At 31.7% G+C, this 20,400-nt stretch overlaps 1 protein-coding gene across 27 annotated transcripts in view; it reads left to right on the top strand.

The window, feature by feature from the left end:
• The window catches only part of ADGRL2 (adhesion G protein-coupled receptor L2), a 604,130-nt gene that overhangs the window by 570,952 nt on the left and 12,778 nt on the right, over window positions 1-20,400 (top strand). For 12 of the 27 annotated variants that reach the window (XM_081056960.1, XM_081056956.1, XM_081056979.1 and 9 more), the window contains 8 exons: window positions 4,101-4,226; window positions 4,519-4,724; window positions 5,812-5,985; window positions 6,924-7,133; window positions 8,086-8,306; window positions 9,634-9,700; window positions 18,033-18,124; window positions 19,948-20,116. In XM_081056960.1, the coding sequence (XP_080913086.1) occupies window positions 4,101-4,226; window positions 4,519-4,724; window positions 5,812-5,985; window positions 6,924-7,133; window positions 8,086-8,306; window positions 9,634-9,700; window positions 18,033-18,124; window positions 19,948-20,116 (1,265 nt within the window). Of the gene's footprint in view, window positions 1-4,100; window positions 4,227-4,518; window positions 4,725-5,811; window positions 5,986-6,923; window positions 7,134-8,085; window positions 8,307-9,633; window positions 9,701-18,032; window positions 18,125-18,943; window positions 18,989-19,271; window positions 19,299-19,947; window positions 20,117-20,400 lie in introns of all 27 variants that reach the window. The other 15 variants (XM_081056980.1, XM_081056975.1, XM_081056954.1 and 12 more) reach the window with 2 other exon arrangements.

The following is a 20,400-nucleotide window of genomic DNA, read 5'->3' as shown; positions in this document are numbered from 1 at the left end:
AGCATTAGTAAGCTATTTTTCTTTTTATTTTGCTGTACAGATAATGTACATTTAACTATTTTTTACAATATTTTTAACATTAATGATTTCACACTATAGATGCAATTGTATAATTTTTCTGTACCATTATAATTTTCGTATGTATACATGTTGATTACATATGTCTCTAACTCAATCATCTGATCTATTTAAGAATACTCCACAATTATTTAACTGTACCAATGGTACTTTAGTGGCTTAAGCTTTTTTGCTAATACTATAAGGGAAACTACAGTGAAGATCTTTTTTATGTCTTCCTGCTCATACATATGTGCCTTTAGGTACATACATGCACACACATACTTAGAATTTTTGAGTAATAGAACACGTCCATCTTCAACTTTACTAATTAACTGCCAAATTGCTTTGATACTGTTTTACCAATTTACCTTCTCACCTATAATACCACTATTTCTTATAACTCTCTTTGCTAACATTTTATTGTTGACATAAACTTCGTCATTTTAATGGGTTTGAATTGATAACATTATTTTAACTTGTAGTTCTTTGACTATGTAATGCATTTCTTGGCTATGTTAGTTTTCTTTCCTGTTTTTGTTGTCCACAACTTTTTCCTGTTTTTCTGTAAATAATGCATTCTGGACACTTTCTTTGAGGATTATATAATTGCAGTATTTATTTATTCCTTCTCTTTTTCACTTTGTTCAGGGTAACATTTGTTTTACAAAATAATGAAGTGAAATTTATCAGTCTATTCTTTTAGGGTTGGTGCTTTTCATTTTTGCTATTTTATTTAAGAAATATTTTCCTTTTTGGCTTCCTATTCAAGTAAATTTTCTCTACTCTGCAGTGACAAAGATCTTTATTTCTTTAGGAATGATAAAACTTTGTCATTTTACACTTATGTCTTTAATACACCTGAAATTTAATTTGTTTATGATAGGAGGGAGGGAACTAATTTGATTTTGTTTTCCATATGAATTGTGCATAATCTATTCCTTTCCCCAGTGGTTTGTAATGATATCGCTGTCATATATCAAGTTTCTATACATGTTAGGAGTGTGTGTTCTTTGTTGTTGCTTTTGTTTTGTTTCGGTATTATTGATATTTGGTAAGTTCTTTCAACCCTGTTTCTTAAGGAATTGCCTTGGCTGCTTTGGGTATGTCTTCCCCATGTAATTTTAATAATCAGCTTGTCAGATTATGCACACCAAAAAAAATCTTGTTGGAATTTTTTTATTAGGATTAGACTGAGTTTATAGACTGATTTTTAAAAGTGGTGTCACACCACAGCAAAGCCAGTCCTTAAGCCAAACTAAGGCCTGAACCATTGTCCTCTGGAATAAGCCCAGACATCTGACGGGTGTCCAAGGGCCTGGTGCCACTCCCTCAGAAGCCCCCGCCCGAAGCAGCATTTGTGAGTTTTAAATGTGCATTAAGCAACTATCGGACCTCAGTGCCAAGATGTTTGTATTTGTGCTTTGAAGTAAAATTTGGTTTTGCAGCATAAAAAAAAATAAAAAAAAAAAAATAAAAGTGGTGTCACAGATTTACTTGTGGAGTTCTCCCAAATAACACCATAATATAATCCATTTGTTTTTAGGTCTTCTAATAAAGTTCTGTGTTTTTCCAATTAATATCTTACACTTTTCTTTTATTAGGCTTATTCCTAGGTTAACTTACACTATTTGTTTTTTTTATTGTAAATAGCATTTGTTTTAAAATTACATATTCTAATTGTTTGTTGTTGCTGATCGCAGCCTTGCCAATTTTTTTTTTCCTCCTGATGGTATTTAGAGCCTCCCTCAAAACTGCTATGTAGTTAATTATATGTTCTGTAAATAATATAAGTTTGCGTTTTTCTTCCAGTCTTTATACCTTTTATTTTTCTTGAGTTACTGCATTAGTTAGGCCTTTTAGTACAATGCTAAATAAAAACCTACGATAGGGATCATCCTAACTTTAAAAGGAATGTTTCTAGAGTTTTTGTAACCATTGTTTGCTGTAGGTTTAGAAAAATAATCTTCATCTGATAACAGAAACTTGATCTGAGCAAGGAATTTTCTTTTTGTTCCTATTATTTTATAAAAACTTCTTATACATTGAATAGATATTGAAATTGTTCAGTGCTTTCTGTTAATGTTTTTATTTTCTTAATATGGTGAATTTGATTAATGTATTTTCTAATGCATTAATTTCTGTTTGCCTTTTTGAGTTAAACTCAATTTGTTCAGGATGTTATAAAGTGTGTATAATTTATTAAATGCTTTTACATGTATGTATTTAACTATTACTTTATTTTCTTTAATGGTCATGAATTTTGGGTTTTTAATTTATTTTAGTCACTTTTATGTTTCTAGTTAGTTTTCCCTTTTGTGTGTTCTTATACTTACATGTAAAAATACATAATATGTATTTATATTTATTGGTACTAAGTTCATTATTCTCTACTATCATCTGTGTTAATGATCCTTTTTTTAAAAAATTCCAGCAAATTATTAATTTTGTTTTTATTATGGACGTGATTTTTAAACTCTTAGAAGCAAATGTTTGTTGATTCAAATTAACTCTTTGTGCATGTATATCTGTATTTGGAACATTTCATGAAACTCAAAGGATTTCTTTCGCCCTGTCTTCTCTCACATTTAAGAATAATTAATAATTGAGAGTCCCTTTCAGTGTAAGGAAGAGAAAGGTATATACGATTAGATGTATATTTTTGGCACTCTTCTTTTCCCTTTCATCCCCTACCCACACACACATGGAATCTGATATGAGGAGAGGAAATAATTTATCTACCCACCTGCTTAATCTTTCTAAGCGACTCAATAAAATAAGTATCTCAGCCAGCTTCTGCAGCTTATAAAACTCTTGGAGTTATATGTCTCTCATTATAAACTTGTATTTCAAGTTCTTGACAGGTGGTCTGATAGCTTATAGAAATCTTCCCGTGTTATTATTTCATATTCATGACTAAATTTATATATGTTTTACAAAACAAAGTTATGAAAGAAAAAAGTAAACTGGCATCCAAGAGTTACTCTGTAATGGTATATGCCCATTTTTGTAAAAAGAGAAGTGAACAAATTTATCGTGTGTGTGTATGTGTGTGTACACAGCCACACACATGTGTTTAAGGATAGAAATAGCTATGCAAGAATATACACCATTAGAAAGGTTGAAATATAGAAAAAATATATGGAGATTATATATATTAAATTATTAAGAGTATGTGTTACTCTTGGTTAACAAACTTTTGCTAAAAAGCCCAAATAGTATACATGTTAGGCATTCCAGCCCATGTGCTCTAAGTTACAAATATTTAACTGGCATTGTAGCACCAAAGTAGCCATAAGACCATATGTAAATGAGGAAGCATGTTGTGTTCTAATAAAACTTTATTTACAAAAACAGGTGGCAGGCCAGATTTGTCACATGAGCTTATTTTACCTAACTTACAGATGTGAAGATTGATGGTTACTAGTGAAAATTGATGGGAAGTGGTAATATAATGCCATGACATTTTCTCATGAGTATGTTGTGCTGGTCTTACTACTTGCATAAATTAGAGAAAATCTATTACTGCATAACTGACCTGTATAATCTTACATACTAAAATGTATCATACTCATATACATAGAAATAGACGTATATATGCAATAAAGGCATTCATATTTATACTTTATAGTGAGTTTTACCATTGACAGGTATAGGGCATTGAAAAGTTATTTGACCTAGACCCAGAAAAATCGTTTTGAAATACTTTCGTTTAATGATTTAAATGAAACTTCGAAAGTTGTTTACTATGAATTCATACACTGTTCGTCTTCATAGGCTAAAAGTCTGGAATTAGTTCATGACAAAAGATAAAAATCTATGAAGAAAATGGTGCAATGATTATATGAAATTTTTTAGAGTAATCAAGTCTCAAGATTTCTTAGAGTAATGTAGTTGTTTGTTCATGATTTTGTTGAACTCTTAACAATAAAGTTTGTAAGGAGATAAAAAGTAACAGTGGTTTCCATGCAATTATCATTTGCCTCTTTGTAGTTTAAAGAATTCCCTTTTATTCTGCCTCCTTTATCCTTTGCTTCATCCAGTTCTAGAAGTCGCAGTGCTCAGTACAGAAGGGCAGGTCCAAGACTTTAAATTTCCTCTGGGCATCAAAGGAGCAGGCAGCTCAATCCAACTCTCTGCAAATACTGTCAAACAGAACAGCAGGAACGGTAAGATGGAATAGTCTTTTAAAAATTGACGGGTTAAAAAAAAAATTGACGGTTTTTTTGTTTTGTTGTTGTTCAGTTAAACCTGTTCTAAAATGCAGAGTATTTCACTCCTAATATAACTAATACAGCTTAACATTTAAAAGCAGATTTAAAATAATGCTTTGCTGTTTCCCTAAATTTAATCTAAATAAAGATTCCATCAGGACATTTTTTTTTCATTTTTTATTTTAATGTATCTTTTTTATTCATGTGTATTTCCTGTAAAATCATATGACTATTTTTACTTTCCTAGGGCTTGCAAAGTTGGTGTTCATCATTTACCGGAGTTTGGGACAGTTCCTTAGCACAGAAAATGCAACCATAAAACTGGGAGCTGACTTTATTGGTCGTAATAGCACCATTGCAGTGAATTCCCATGTCATTTCAGTTTCAATCAATAAAGAATCCAGCCGAGTATACTTGACAGATCCTGTGCTTTTTACCCTGCCACACATTGATGTAAGTTATGTATGTTAATGAAGTAGTGGAAGGTTATAAAACCATTGAGGACAAAAAGCAAAAGTAATTTTCTGGGGATAGGGAGACTGGCATGGAGAAATGTCAGAGAGGAGAGAAAGGCCCTTTCCATTAGAATTTCAAATGTTGGACCAGGTCAGAGTCACAAGTTTATTTAAGTCTGTGAACATAAAATTAAATGAGGTTCAGTGATTATTAGAACTTAAGTGTATTCTTAATGAAAGCTAATACAGTAATCAACAAGAAAATGTAAACGACTGTAATTTGTTTTAGAATGAAAATTAACTTTTACCTTAGGCAGCAGGATAGCTGAGTATTATTAACTAATAGGACTCTCTACCTTTTTAGTGTGGCAGATTATTTTTTTTTGTTTTGTTTTACTGATCATATTTGACACAATTACAAGGACTGTATTTTTAAACATCTAGATGTGATTCCTCTATTGTGCCTTACAATGCAAGTTAGTAGTTAAAAATGACACTGTATTGAAATATTGTCTGAAGAATTTTGGCTGTTTTTATAAGTAGAGTGAATAAGTTCCCACAGATAGCTCAGTGGATCTCTAGAATTGGCAAAGAAAAATAAATCTGTGTGGCTGTTCTCTTCTTGTATCTGTTGTGGTTGATTCATTCTTTAAGAACTTTAAGAACTTTGACATTGCTGCTAACCTGTCAGTTGGAACAAAAACAAGCCCAAAATGGAAAATGGATTTTAAAACATTTGGTCCTTATAGAATTTTCTCAGAACAAATTCATGGCTCTAATTTTGTCAGAAAAGAAAAATGATTCTAATGTACCATCAGTATGTAAAATCATAAGATGGAAATTGTAATTGTGTAAAATGGGTCTTTGGTAATTTGAAGTACACTTTAGAGTGTTTCGGACTATAAAACCCCTTTAAGTTAGATATCTGCCTTGTATAACATAGTCTACAATTTTGCTGATGAAAAACTTTATAGTCCGAAACATTCAAAGTTTAATCTAAATTACCTTTTTCCACATATTAAACAATTGCTATTGCCATCTTAGAGTGTAAAATCCTAATTTTATCTTGTCATTTTATTTCCCAGCCTGACAATTATTTCAATGCAAACTGCTCCTTCTGGAACTACTCAGAGAGAACTATGATGGGATATTGGTCTACCCAGGGCTGCAAGCTGGTTGACACTAATAAAACTCGTACAACGTGTGCATGCAGCCACCTAACCAATTTTGCAATTCTCATGGCCCACAGGGAAATTGCAGTAAGTATTTGCACGTATAATTAGTAGCAGAGAAAAACCTCAGAGATTCAAAACAGCTTGTGTAATAGACCCTTCTTTGGGTGCTTATCGTAACTAAAAAGCAAACAAAGTAATGTGGATTTCTAATTGTTTCTACACTGTCCATATATTTTAGTAAGCCTTGGTACTATGTTTATTATTACTTCTCAAAACCATGTGCTTTAGAGACTCCTAAGTTTTTCTCCTTTGGGCATGCTTGGCAGAGTCGGTCAGGGATTGAACAGCAATAGGTCATGCTAACGAGAAAGGGCTCTGATGTTTATCCTGCCCTCCACGTCTTGTATGTTTGAATCTCATAACAACTGTTATTTTGTTTCCTTACCATTTTGCAAAACTGCAGATTTTGAAATGTCAGAATGACTTCTGGAATGCTTCTTAGTATTCTTTTTTTTGTGATAATTAAGAAAATGATAGCTAGAAGAGAAAAACATGAACTCTCAAATCTGTTATGTACTTGACTCTTATGTATATATAATATAAAAACCCAAGGAGAAATTTAAAACTTAAAATTTGACTTATGGGTTAGCCTGGAAAATCATTAAAATGCCAATTATTTTTAATCATAACTAAGTAGTCTTTATCCTACTATATATTTTCTCTGTTTATGTAGGTAATTATTTCAATCACTATTTTGAAATAATTGGGCTCTTACATTCTTTTCTAGATAAAATCTTCCACTTTTCATAGATCGTTCTTTGGATATAAAAGTTGATAAGATAATATTGAATTCTGTTGTGTAATCAAAATATCTTTTTAGTATTGTGCCCCATTTGAACACATAAATATTCAGAGAGTTTAGCATTAGTAAAACATGAGCTCTAGCACATGTAAATGCTATCTTACCTTTAGGTGTATGTAATGGAGGAATATTGATGTTCCTCATATGTTTTTATTTTCAGTACAAAGATGGAGTTCACGAATTACTACTTACAGTCATCACCTGGGTGGGGATTGTCATTTCCCTTGTTTGCCTGGCTATTTGCATCTTCACCTTCTGCTTTTTCCGTGGTCTCCAGAGTGACCGCAATACTATTCACAAGAACCTTTGTATCAACCTTTTCATTGCTGAATTTATTTTTCTCATAGGCATTGATAAGACAAAATACATGGTAAGTACCCCTTTAGTTTATTGACCTTGTATCTCTGAAAATTATTATAACAAGTGTGAATGCATTCATATGCTGATATTAATATTTGACCTTGTAACTTAATATAATTGACATGGCAATTATTGAAGGATAGTTTGTAATAAAAGCCCACTCATTAAGTAAAATTATTATGAGTCAATTCATTTCTTGAATTAAGGTACAGTTCTATTTTTCTGGGTTGTTATTAAGACACCTAATTTGCATAGAAGAATGCTGGGGATAGTGAAATGAAAAGATACTGTTTTCACAATTTTCATTTTGCTCACATAGTCATTCTGACCAGTGATCATTTCTTTATATTCTAAGTAGTTTATTCATCATGAAGTATCAATTTTAGAAATAGAACTTGATAATTAGTGAATTGTTCACCCTGTATTCATCTGCGCTGGGGTGAATTTTAAGAATGCTTCCCATAGGACAGGCAAATCATGTTAGGTAATTAGAGCCTGGGGTATTTGTCATTAAAGCAAATTTAAAACATTCTGTTACAGAAAAAAATAGAAACAATATGTTTGGAAACAAGTGTTCCGAAGACGTAAACAGATCTTCTACAAGTAGAATATTCAGATTTCATAGTGGATAATTCTAGAAGAGAAATTAAGATATATTTTCTTACTTGCACAAACATTTCTCTAAAAACAGTAATGTCTCTTTTAGCGATGAAATTTCTAGCATACCTGGCAATATCCTCTATAACCATTAAACTCTTCAAATTTGGCAGTGTTTATAATTCTTTTCCATTTATGAATAATAAATTTTAAAGAAGCAGTACTTTATTCTAAATAATGATGTATTTTAAAGGCAGCAGTGAGCCCTGTCAGGGACTATTTTATAATTTTGGAGCGGGCTGTTTATATTCATGCATTTTCTTTTGTGTTTTTTTTTTTATTTTTATTATTCTTTTCCTTTATAGATTGCATGCTCAATATTTGCAGGACTTCTACACTTTTTCTTTTTGGCTGCTTTTGCTTGGATGTGCTTAGAAGGTGTGCAGCTCTATCTGATGCTAGTTGAAGTTTTTGAAAGTGAATATTCAAGAAAGAAATATTACTATGTTGCTGGTTACTTGTTTCCTGCCACAGTGGTTGGAGTTTCAGCTGCTATTGACTATAAGAGCTATGGAACAGAAAAAGCGTAAGTAATTGCAAGCGACCTGAGTGTTTTTCAAGTGAATAATTTTTTAAAGCCTGTTAGCTGTCAGTGAGGTTCCCTGACAGACTAAAATAGCCCCTGAAAGCTTTATTGGTGAGAGAATGGGCATGCCGTGCACAAATTACAATCAAGTCTTTTGTAATTTTCTAGGTTCAGAGGATTTGTACTCTGGCGAGGCAGATTCTAAATTATGGACTTTCTTTTTAACACAAAAGATTGACCTGAAACAAATTGAAAAAGTAAATAACTTTTTGGCCTTAGAAAGATATTAAGTAAAAATTCTTCGGAACTTAAAGCATCTGACAGGTTTAAGTACTCAGTTTTAAGCTAATGCTTCATTAGCTCTCTTTACGCAGCCCACCCTCTAGCTCTCATTCTGAATTGTGACAGTAGCACATTCCTTCCCATATGTTTTACTTTGATAATATTTTATCAGGCAGTTTGAAAGGATTAAAATAAGTCACTGTCTTTAATTTATAAAAATACAGATATTTATGGAAAGTGACAGAAGGTAGGCATAGCCATGTTTCTAAGGATTTTATTTGCTAAAGGCATGAATTTGCCTTCCAATTCTGTTTATTTTTCCCTTTGATAAAATTAGTTACATAAAGATTCTTTGGACTAAAGAAAGCTTTTTGACTGTACAAATGATGAAAGACAAATAAAAGAAACTCAGTGGGGATTCAGTGTTATATGAAAAATGAACCACTAGGTAAAAATCTGTCTTAATACGTTTTTTGCATCCTTACTAGCGTATGAGTTTATGCTTTGATTTTTTTTTCTAGTATTCATCCATTCCCAGTTGAGGTATTATATTTATGCTATACAGTTTTGCAACAAACATAACATGGAAACTATTTTTTTGTCTGTTATATTTCATAGGGTTAAACAGTTTAGCACACATATAGATCTGAAAGGCAAAAATTGAAGATAAGACCTTGAAAATTGAAGATTTCCAATAATGAGACAATTTGGAATATTGAATTTCAAGTTTTTCTTAGTAAAGTTAAAGGTCTTAAGAATTAGGGATTGGGGCATATTGGGGTTTATTATTTTCCCCATATAATAATAATTATACCGTTATCAAATTTAAAACCTGAAATGAAAACCAGTAAGTTGGAGTAAATAAACTACTACTCTTTAAGTCAAAGCTAACTCAGAATTAATAAAATTATTTTTGCTCGTGATAAATGACTGTTCAAAGGCAACGTACAGATAGTTTTGTTATATTTTCACAATTCTGTTTTCTTTGTGATGTTGAGGATGTGTTGAAGCTACTTGCTCAGTACATGCTCTTTTTTCACACTAGTTGCTGGCTTCATGTTGATAACTATTTTATATGGAGTTTCATTGGACCTGTTACCTTCATTATTCTGGTAAGCAGACTCTATTTTCTCTTCATTTTTAGCTTGCTGCTTCAGCAGTGTTATTGAAAAAGGGAAATTTGTTTTATTGTTAATTTATGGATGCATTCAAAAATTACAAACACGTCGAGCTTATGGGATAAAATTCCTTATTTTAAATTAGTATTATTGCTAATTAGTACTTTTCTTGAAAATCCTCTCTCTAAAAAGCAGATTTTTCTCATTTCTAATTTAGATAAAATGTGTTGTCATAATCTTAGAAAATATATTCCTATATAAGTCATATTAAGATTGAATGATTTGAAACTGGTTTGATAATTAGAAAGGAATAACTGATACATAGCACATTTTGTCTTTGAGTAGTGGAGTTTTTTTTTTTTTTTTTTGCTAAGAGTTTTAATTCAGGAAGTTAGGTTTCCAAAATCTGTAATATTGGTTCTGTACCAAGCCTGTGTAGCATTTATGAAATTAAATGAATGTTTTATGGAAGTGAAAGAACATTAGCTCAATATTTGTCTTAATTTCCACATAGTAGTTTAGTACTTTTAAATGTCCACACCCTAAGTTCTTTTCAGAGCATAAAACAATATTTTAAGCTGAGATTAATAAATAAATAATAAATAATAATAAATAAATTTTAAACTTATTAGAAATAAAATTATTTTTCTAAGACTTAAGATACCAAATAAAAATACTGGTTTTTAAGAACTTTTATTTTTAAATAAATTTGATATAAGTATAGGGACATTAGGTATTTTTAATTTCTTACATTATTGTTAGTGAAATATTTGAAATATAGTTGAAATAAAAAATGTAGCTAAAATATTTGGATTTCAGTATTTAAAATCTTTCATTCAGTTTTAGCATTATGTTGTTTCAAATAGGTGTTATTGACCTAAATTGAAGAGGAAACATAAATAAGTTTAAATACTGCCCATATCTTTGTATTATTATTTAAGAGGTGTTTTTCCTTTAAAAAGTGACACAATGAGCTTATTAGGATATTTCTGTGATTAATTAGTGTTTCATTAAAATTGAGAAAAGTTTTAGTAGTTCAAGGAAATTTAAAACTATGTTAAGAGCGTATGTGCTTTTGTCATTAAAATTAACTTTTTACATACTTATACAAAGCAAAATGAAAATTTGAGATGCATGCCTGTGTGAATCAAATCAGTAAAACATTCCCAAGTGTTCCTAGAAAGCTGATTTCTCAATAGAATTATTCAATCCAGATGATTGTCCCAGTTTTTGTTCTTGGTTTACTTATGTTAACACAGCCTGAGTCTATCTTGAATTATAAGACAAATAGCTGACATGAAGAGAAGTGATCCTTAAAGATACAGGCATCTTCCCCACCCGCGCCAGCCCTTGGCCAAGCATGTTGATATTTTGAAAATTATAAAGACCATGTTTATGGATAGTTGTTCTATACAATTATCATCTGTTTACTTCTTTAGACTGCAGTTTTGTTTATTTTCTATCTCTAAAGTCAAATACTGACTTAAGAGTATTAAGGAACATTTCACTTGGTGAAAGGAACTAATGTTCACACATGCTCAGCTTCAGTAAGAATAGACATAAAGGACATTTTATTATATTGCCCATTTATGGTGTCTTTATTATCCTCTACCAAATTATTTAAGTTGAGATGTGAAGGGCTTTTGGGAACAGTGTTCCCAACTTAAAACAAAACAAAACAGCAGGTAGCAATCACAGTACAGACCCTGGGAGTAATTCTTCTCTGGCAATTGCTTTGCCCTCTAATCGTCCCAACACAGAGAGCCACAAAGTGATAGAGAGTATAAAAAACATTATCTTGTATATATAACCTAAACTGAGATATGATATGATTGTACAGTACCTGTTTGTTGAATGTTAATATATTTACCTACATATGTCTTACTGGTAATAATGGGACACTTTAAAGTCAATTCAGACACAAATCTTGATATAAATTACATAGTGTACTGCACTTTTAAGGAGCATTCCACAAGTTTTGCATTTCCAACTTTTCTGAATTGAAACCGTTTAACTTCGTATTAAATAAGTGTACATTTTTAATAATGTTCTGTGAAGAAAAGTAATATGCTATGGAAGATAAAACTTCCTACTTCCGTATTTCTATTGAACGCCTTGCCTACAGGCCACTAGAGTGATTATATCTATGAGGAAAGTACTTGTAAGTAATGAGCAGTGGGAAACCATTAGTATGCCTGAAATGGTTTAATGAAAGCTTGGATCATGACTCGTCAGGAGCTATTCTTATCATTTGGACAGCTCCATCTGCATCGTTAATAATTAATTCAGTTCAGTAAGAGTTCAGCTCACACACTCATTTAGAAGTCTTCTTCAGAGAACACCTCTCTGGCTGCTGGTCCCTGAGAGAAATAGGTTTCTGCTTGGCTAACAGCAAAGATCTGGAGATACAAGTGCAGTTTTAGAGTTGCATTTGCCAGGTAGCAAAAGCTCCAGGGAGGACAAAAAGGGTCAGAACATGTGCGGTTCAGTGAGGTTACTTCAGAGTGGCGTTTCTGTTCTTCTGTCTTATCATATCCATGTCAGCACTGCAAACTGTGGATTGAATTTTAAGCTGCAAAGTTCAGGTGGATGTGATTTAATTGAGCAGGTTGATGACTAACACAAGCAGTGCATTCCTGTAATCTGGGGCACCTTTTTCTATTTTCAAACTTTTTTGTATTCTCCTGTCATGAATATGGGTGATGATTAGCTATGCCCTATCATTAGGTAGTGATGAATTTTGTCAGCAAAGTATACTGGAAGATTATTTAAACAATAATTTATGAAATTATTATTTCAGGATAGATAAAAGGGGATTATTTGTCATTGGTAGAAAAAGAAGCCCACATTTGATGATTTCCTTTTTTTTTTCTTTGTTTTTTTGTGTTTTTTTTTTTTTTTTAGCTAAATAGGAAAATTTTTTCCTTCTGAATTTGCTGTTACTCTTTTACATAGAATTCTGTTGAGATGTCTGTGTACCTATTTCCCTGCACACACGTGCAGGCACACATAGAGCAGAGTTAAAATCTCATTAATTCTGGGATGAGTTGCCTCATTTCGGAATTAATCACCAGTGTGAGCATTTAAACTATTGAGTTGACATACAACATGTAACACAATCCCATTAACCTGTACTTACTGGGGCTTCTGTGAATGACTGACTTACCAGGTTTGGGCACATTTTTGTGTACATAGCTGTAACTTTGTCTTTTTCCTTTCTTACTGATGCATAACGCATTTCAACCTATCACCGAATACTTTGCTTAAACTCAGTAGTATTTATGTTGGAAAGAGGAAAAGAAGGCGGGGAGGGCGGGGCATTGTGGCTGCATTGGAATTGAAGGGAGAAAGGCAGCAGTTGGACCGTGGAGACATTCTTCTCTCCTTGTCTTTTTGCCTTCCTTCCAGTGAGAAATAGGGAAAATTCCTTGTTTGATGGTTGTGATTGCTTTTCTTTTTTAAATGTATAACAAAGGCAGGAAGATATAAAAGTGAGGAAAAAGAAATCACTTATTTTAACACCCTCTCCATCCCCCCCCCCCCAAAAAAAAGAAGCACAGAAGTATATGGCAGGAAAGAACCATGTCTGTCATGGGAAAAATGCCAAGAAGAAAGAACTCAGAATTGCAGCCAGTTAATTTCAAGAAGGTTCATTTGAAATTAACCTTTTTAGACTTCATGTGGCTCTTTTGGGCAATAGATTTTATTATCAAAGATGTTTCTGTTTCCCTATTTGTTGTTCTAATTTCCAGTTATATTTTAAGAGAACAAGTAAGGAGTAGAAGAGAGGGGAGGAAATATCTGTTGAAGTATTTGTTCTGGAAAATCATGTTTCTTATCAAAGTATATTATCTCCTAAAAAAGATCAAAGCAATAATATTTTTTCTTTGAAAATAAAAATTAGCATTTACATTTTTAAAGCATTGGAAAAATAAGAAAAGTCTAAACACATTTTAAAAGTTTTTGTTTACACTTCAGTATATGTTCTATTTAATTCCACAAAATATTTCACTGTCATATATGTTGGTGGTAACATATTAAAATGTTCCATAGCTAAAAGATATTAAGTATTTTTTTTTTATTTCTCCAATAAAACTAGTAAATCATGTTAGTGAGGTTTTTTGTGTGTGTTTTTTTTTCTCTTAATGTAGAGTTGGGGTAAAGTATCTTAGCATTTTCTTATCATCTTATATTATGATTTACACTGTAGTTCTGGCATGCCTTTTTTCATAATTACTTTAACTTGAAATGATGATAGTTTGTCCTGTAAAGATACCATTGCCTCACTATTTGTCTGTCTCCCAGTCATATTTCAAAGGCAAATTAGTGTTGGATGTAACTAGAATTTTCTTGGGACCTAAATATTAGTTCATTGGCTATAATTTTTATTTTCAGTTTCTTTAAATTGGAGAATTCACACTCATAAATTCTGAGTTAAACTATTCCGCATTTTTTTATGATCATTTTTCTAATATTTTTATTTGGTTTTAAAGAGACTCTTTTAAAATGTGTATTAGAAGCGTTTACTCTTAAGTATGTTAGAAACAACAGCCTTTTATTTTGTGCTTGGCTTTTATGGGTTGTGTGATATTTACAAACCTATGTGAGTATAACACGGATAGATTTGGGAAAACACAACTAACTATTAAAACATACAATTTGGTTAGTAGGAGTAGAGTAGGAGTAGACGTGTGTGGGCATTTTTGCCATTTGCAGATGATGGGGTGGTAGTGTTTTATAAAGGAAATGGAGAACGAGTTATATTGGCAAATCCATCAGGTAGAAGTCATTTGACAAACACATTTCATGTTATTCAGGATTTCTTTGAGGCTGTATTTTATACATTGATTAATTTATCATTTATCTTCCACTCATTCATCATCTGAGTGACTTATAAATTGGATTACTCTTTATAGAAGTGGAACTTTTTAAAAATATAAACCTAGTATATCTTTGTTTTGTTAGGAGGTTCCTAATTTTTTCTCCCAGAATAAATTGGTTAATTTTATTTGGAAAGTCTTTGGTTTGTGGAGCTAGACAACAGTATATTGAATCTCAGCACTGATATTATAGTAGCTAAGTAGTAAACTAACATTGCAGATTTGTAAAATGACTCTAAATGCTGCCTACTACTACCTCTAGAGATAAGATTATAGGTTGTTGTTGGGTTCCCCACCTTATAATTGTCTGAACCTTATGTGTTGTGAATCTGTTTCTAACTGGAAGGAAAAAAAAAACTAAACACATATACAAGTATGATGTTAAAAACTTTATTAAGGTGACAGGAGGGTGCGTGGAACTGACACCGCAGCAGCAGCAGCAGCAGCAGTCACAGTAGCTCTGACTTAGAAAAAGGAACAGCCAATGAGAGATGTGATAGATGAGGACACATTTGGAGGGCGTGGTCTTCTAAAGAAGGGGCGGGCCATGGGCAGATTGCAAAAAGCACCACAGATGGCAACCGCTGATTCTTTCCTAAAACTGATGCTATGGAAATAGGTGTTTTCTGTAACTTACAAAAATTAAAAGTCGTCTGTCTACAGGAAAAAAAAAAGGTGACAGGAAAGGAAGGGAAGATGCATCTAATAGTCTATTTTGTGAGGATTAAATGAAATATGTTATCTGTGGCACATTCAACTTGATTAGTCCTCACTTTTATCGAAAAGGGGATGTCTTTGTATCATATTTAGCTTTAATTCTATTTTTATATAGATTTCATTTTTATTGGCAAATGCGTTAATTCTTAAATAACTGTTTTTACATAATTTTCTTCATTGAAAAGTATGTTTGGATGGATTTTCCCCCCTAAGATTTCATATTTTCTACTCATTTTCTTTTTGTAGCATAATACTTTCTACATCCACATTTTTTCACATTCACATTATTTATTTTTTTTGCAGTTTATACATTGTAATACATGTTTTTTTTTTCCTTCCTGGAATCTACTACTACTACTACTACTACTACTACTACTACTATTTTATTTCTTAGAGGATAATTCCTATGCTTAGAAAACAGTGACCACCAAATTGTGGCCCAGTATGCTTCAGGAAATTGTTTAAGAAAAGGATGGGGTTGGGGACAACCCTAGGTCCAGAAGTTTGAGGGGTAAATAAATAGTTTCATTAGGATATTCAGAGAGAAGTGTTGAGAGTTTTAAAGGATATTAACTCTGAATCTATAAAACAGCCTTTTTAACCTAAAAGTTGTAGTCATTTTGTCTGTTTATATGGGTTTTGGTTTATTTGTTTTTAGGATATTTAGAGTTCTTGATTTTAACCATTCCTTAAATTTGCCAGTTAAGTCTTACTGTTGCATAAAATAAAATATAAAAATACTGTTGCTTTTGATTTTAAAAAATTAGATATATTGTATCATTTTTTAAAAACCAAATCAGATATTTATTGTACTGCCAGAAAGATCTCTCTAATTTCTCAAAGAAAGAAATTGTGCCTTACCCATAGTACAATAAGAACATTCTTGTGTGAAGCATTAAAGTCAGTAAATATTTGTTGAGTAAGATGTATCACATTGTAATATCCCTGAAAGGGTAAGCATTTATTTATATTGTGATCAACTGGAATAATCTTTAGAAAACTAAAAAAATGTTTCTACAAATATATTTACTTCTTCTCTATACAAGTATTTTAAGAAATGAATTTTAAGTACCATTTTAAACAAAGAGCTTCTTTTGTCCTCTAGTAATTAACATAGAACACCATCTGCCAACACTTGCAAATTATGCCCATTTAACCTCATTTTATCCTTTAAGAAGAAATTCTACATCTAAGAGAAATGAAAAGGCACAGAGGACAAAATGACTGATAAACAGCTTAGATTAAAGCCTTCACTGTGTTCATAAACTCATTAGAAAGGACTTAGAAATTTTATTTATCTATGTCATTTTCCTAATTACAAAATCAGAAGTGAGGGAAGAATAAAATATGTTATTTTATCAGATTGTATTGTGACTTAGTAAAAGTTATCATGTTACTGTAACAAAGTTAGGTCTGTTATCTACCACTAAGAAATAGCTCTTATCCTACATCCAGTGGGTCCTTTTTTAAATATAGCATTAGGGATTCAGCTGTCTTTAAATCATGTAAAGCTCACAAAATAATTTTGTTCTGCCTTTTTTAAAGTAATATTCTGAAGTAAAGAAAATGTCAAAAAATCAAGGACCAATCTAGTTTAGTTCTATTTTTACAGCATAAAAATGAAACTGCCTTCCCTCTGTCCAGCATACTGCCAGGTGTACATAGAAGCAAATGCAAATAGCAAACCTTTACCTCTCCTCATTCAAAACACAACTCCTTTCTTCTAAGTTCACTCATGTTCATTTTCCAAACGTTCCTTCCATGTCAGGTTCCATCTTCCCCAGTTTGCTTTTGTATGCACCTGGAAGTTTTGCACAGCTAAATGTTCAGATGGACTTAAAATGGCCTTTCTTCAGAATTTACCTACTTCCATACAATATAGAGACTAGGAAAAAAGTACTGATGGCTTTTAGTAGTTCAATAACAAACTTATGTATATTTAAGTTTATTTTTCTTTACATACGGTGTTTCCCTGAAAATAAGACCTAGCCGAACCATCAGCTCTAACACGTCTTTTGGAGCAAAAATTAATATAAGACCGGGTATAATATAATATAGTATAGTATAACATAGCATAGCATAATATACAATGTAAGACCAGGTCTTATATGATATAATGTAAGACCAGGTCTTACATTAAATTTTGCTCAAAAAGACGCATTAGAGCTGATGATCCAACTAAGTCTCATTTTCTGGGAAACACAGTAGCTAACATTTTTCATCTATTTTATTTCATTTGATCCTCACACCTTACAAATAGACTGTGCAAATGTTCTCCTCATTTAATCAGCCAAAATCAAAAGCTAGACACTCAACTAAGTCCAACAATCCTCCCATTATAAGCTACCCTTTCTAAGGAATTTATAAATACCTTTTCTAAGGAATTTACTTCAATGTTTCCATTCGATGGTTTTTAGGCCCTGGAGTACCTCTAGCTTAAGAACCTAATTTAGGTATCTAATTTATTTAATCATCACCACAGGATACTGATTTAATGAGGTTGTAATTTCATGTCAAATGATCTATTAAAAAATCGATCGTACATAGCCAGAGTATTTTCTATTTAGACTTAACTTGATCATTGCATATGTAAATTAAAATTGAATCATTGTCTGCTATATAGTCATGTCGTTGATATTTAATACTGCATTAACTCATTAAATAAATCTGCAAAGACTTTTTTTTCTTTGGTTGTTATGGTCTAATTCTTTCTTTATTTGTTACAACAGCTAAATATTATCTTCCTGGTGATCACATTGTGCAAAATGGTGAAGCACTCTAACACTTTGAAACCAGATTCTAGCAGGTTGGAAAACATTAAGTAAGTATTTTGTATTTTAATTTTAGTACTTGACAAACTAAGTGAAAGATATTCTCCACAGGGAATACATGAATACCTTCTATCATCTGTAGAAATTATTCAGAATGAAGTTTTACTGATCAAGGTTGAGAATCGCTGTGACCATGTCACAGACATTGGTCAAAAATGAGATAATTTCTGTCTTGATCTAGAGCCAAGAAATTGTTTCAGTGGCCATTATGAAAATTTCATATCACTGTAGCAATTTCATTTGAATTTAAAATGCAGTTCAAAATGATGTTCCTGTTTGCATGGCTGATATGATTATGTTAAGTTTGTTTTGTTAAATGACTTTTGATTTAAGGGTCCTGAGCAGTTTCTGCTTCTAATCTTGCTTTTTTAAGAGAATACAGTCTATTACTATCCTTAACTTGGAGATTATGTGTTGTTTTCATGATAAATAAATGTTAACTTTATTTCAGTGTTGAACAAAACCTGTAATATCCTATCAGTGGACAAATGCTATCTAATTAACGAAAAAAAGGGATAGCTGTTGAGTCATTAAGTCATCTTATGGAAGCATTTTCAGAGTTATCCTTTAACTATGATTCGTAATTTAAAATTTTATCGGGTACTATTCAAGTTGGTTATGGGATTGTGAAAAAATATTTTTAATATAAAAAATGGCAGATCTATAGTAAGGGTAATTTTTTAAAAATTAGATGTTTTAGATAGGTTAGTGCCAGCTTCATTGCATGTTGCATGGTAAGAGAGAGAGCTAATCTTTAGCATCTCTCTCTTTTCTTCCTTTTCCTCTTTCTGTCTTCTCATCTACACCAGTAATTACCGTGTTTGTGATGGCTACTATAATACGGACTTACCTGGGTAAGGTAGACCCCTACATTAACAAATTTATGGCATGATTTATAGTTTTACAAATCCGTCAATATCATGAATTGCCCTTAATTTTTATAATTATTTTGGAATATCTAATTTGCTATAGTATTTTTAAACTATTATATGCCTTTATTTTTTAATTGCTTGCCTCTGCATTTTGACTTCCTTAATTTTGACTAATTTATAGAATATATAAATGCTTTCTTATTACTTTCTATTTTAATTCTGTCTAATAATTTTGTTTCTCTTTTCTGCTTATAATGCTTTCTAGCTATGAAGATAATAAGCCATTTATCAAGTAAGATCATTAGTTAGACATGGAATGCACTGACTTTAAATCCTTCTCATTCCGTCCTATTTTCTGCAGTTCTTTTCTCTTTAAGCTATTCATGATGAAATCGCTCCAAAATTACTTTATTTTGAAGTTGTTCTCATGTTTTTGTCCCATTTCAGCTAGGCTTCTTCATGCTTTAGTTATAAAACCTTAGGTTCACCTAAGATTAGTTTATCAGAATCTGAAGTTTAGGTGCTGATTATCTGCCATTTAACCTTTCTGTATGTGTCACATTATTCAGTGTCATGGGTACACCACAGGAATAAAAATACAGGAGTAAACTAAGGACTCCTAATTTCTTTTACCAAAATGCACATAAAAGACAATAAAGTCATGGGGATGTTTTATACCTTGTATTTTAATATAGTTTTGATACCTTGTTTATTCTGGAGTAAGAAAAGGTCATACCTGCTGTTGCTGTTTTCTCTGGAGGCTGCAGTACTAAATGCTATTGTTTTTTCTTTAATCAATGAAAGGTTAAAGCCAAAGTGCTGTTGAATTTGAATGTGAACATAGAGAAAGTCAACTGCTACTACTGATATGTTAATATTTAAGTGTGCTATGTGTTATTCTCTCATTGAACCTGTTAATAAGATTCACTTTATTTTTTCAGGTCTTGGGTGCTTGGCGCTTTTGCTCTTCTATGTCTTCTTGGCCTAACCTGGTCATTTGGGTTGCTTTTTATTAATGAGGAGACTATTGTGATGGCATATCTCTTCACCATCTTTAATGCTTTCCAGGGAGTGTTCATTTTCATCTTTCATTGTGCTCTCCAAAAGAAAGTAAGTGAAAACGCCTAAGAGTTCTGCTTGCTTGTTCTTTTCTTGGAAATAGATATAATAGAGATTTTAAATTACAGTTGGCATTATTAAATAGCATATTTTTAATCATAAATTAATGCATCTCTGGAAATTCAGGCTTCACATATAAAGTATGTCAGCAATCAGTTTTGGATTTCAATTTGGGCATGTTATAAACTAGATACTTATGTTAAAATTCTTTGCTAGGGAGGTCTATAAAAATGCTTTATGTAAAGTGTATACAAGATAAAGAAAAAGTTAAATAA

This window comes from Rhinolophus hipposideros (assembly GCF_964194185.1).
Source record: "Rhinolophus hipposideros genome assembly, chromosome: 8".
Lineage (NCBI taxonomy): Eukaryota > Metazoa > Chordata > Mammalia > Chiroptera > Rhinolophidae > Rhinolophus > Rhinolophus hipposideros.
Note: the sequence above shows the minus strand (reverse complement) of the source record. Positions and strands in the feature narration are given on the sequence as shown.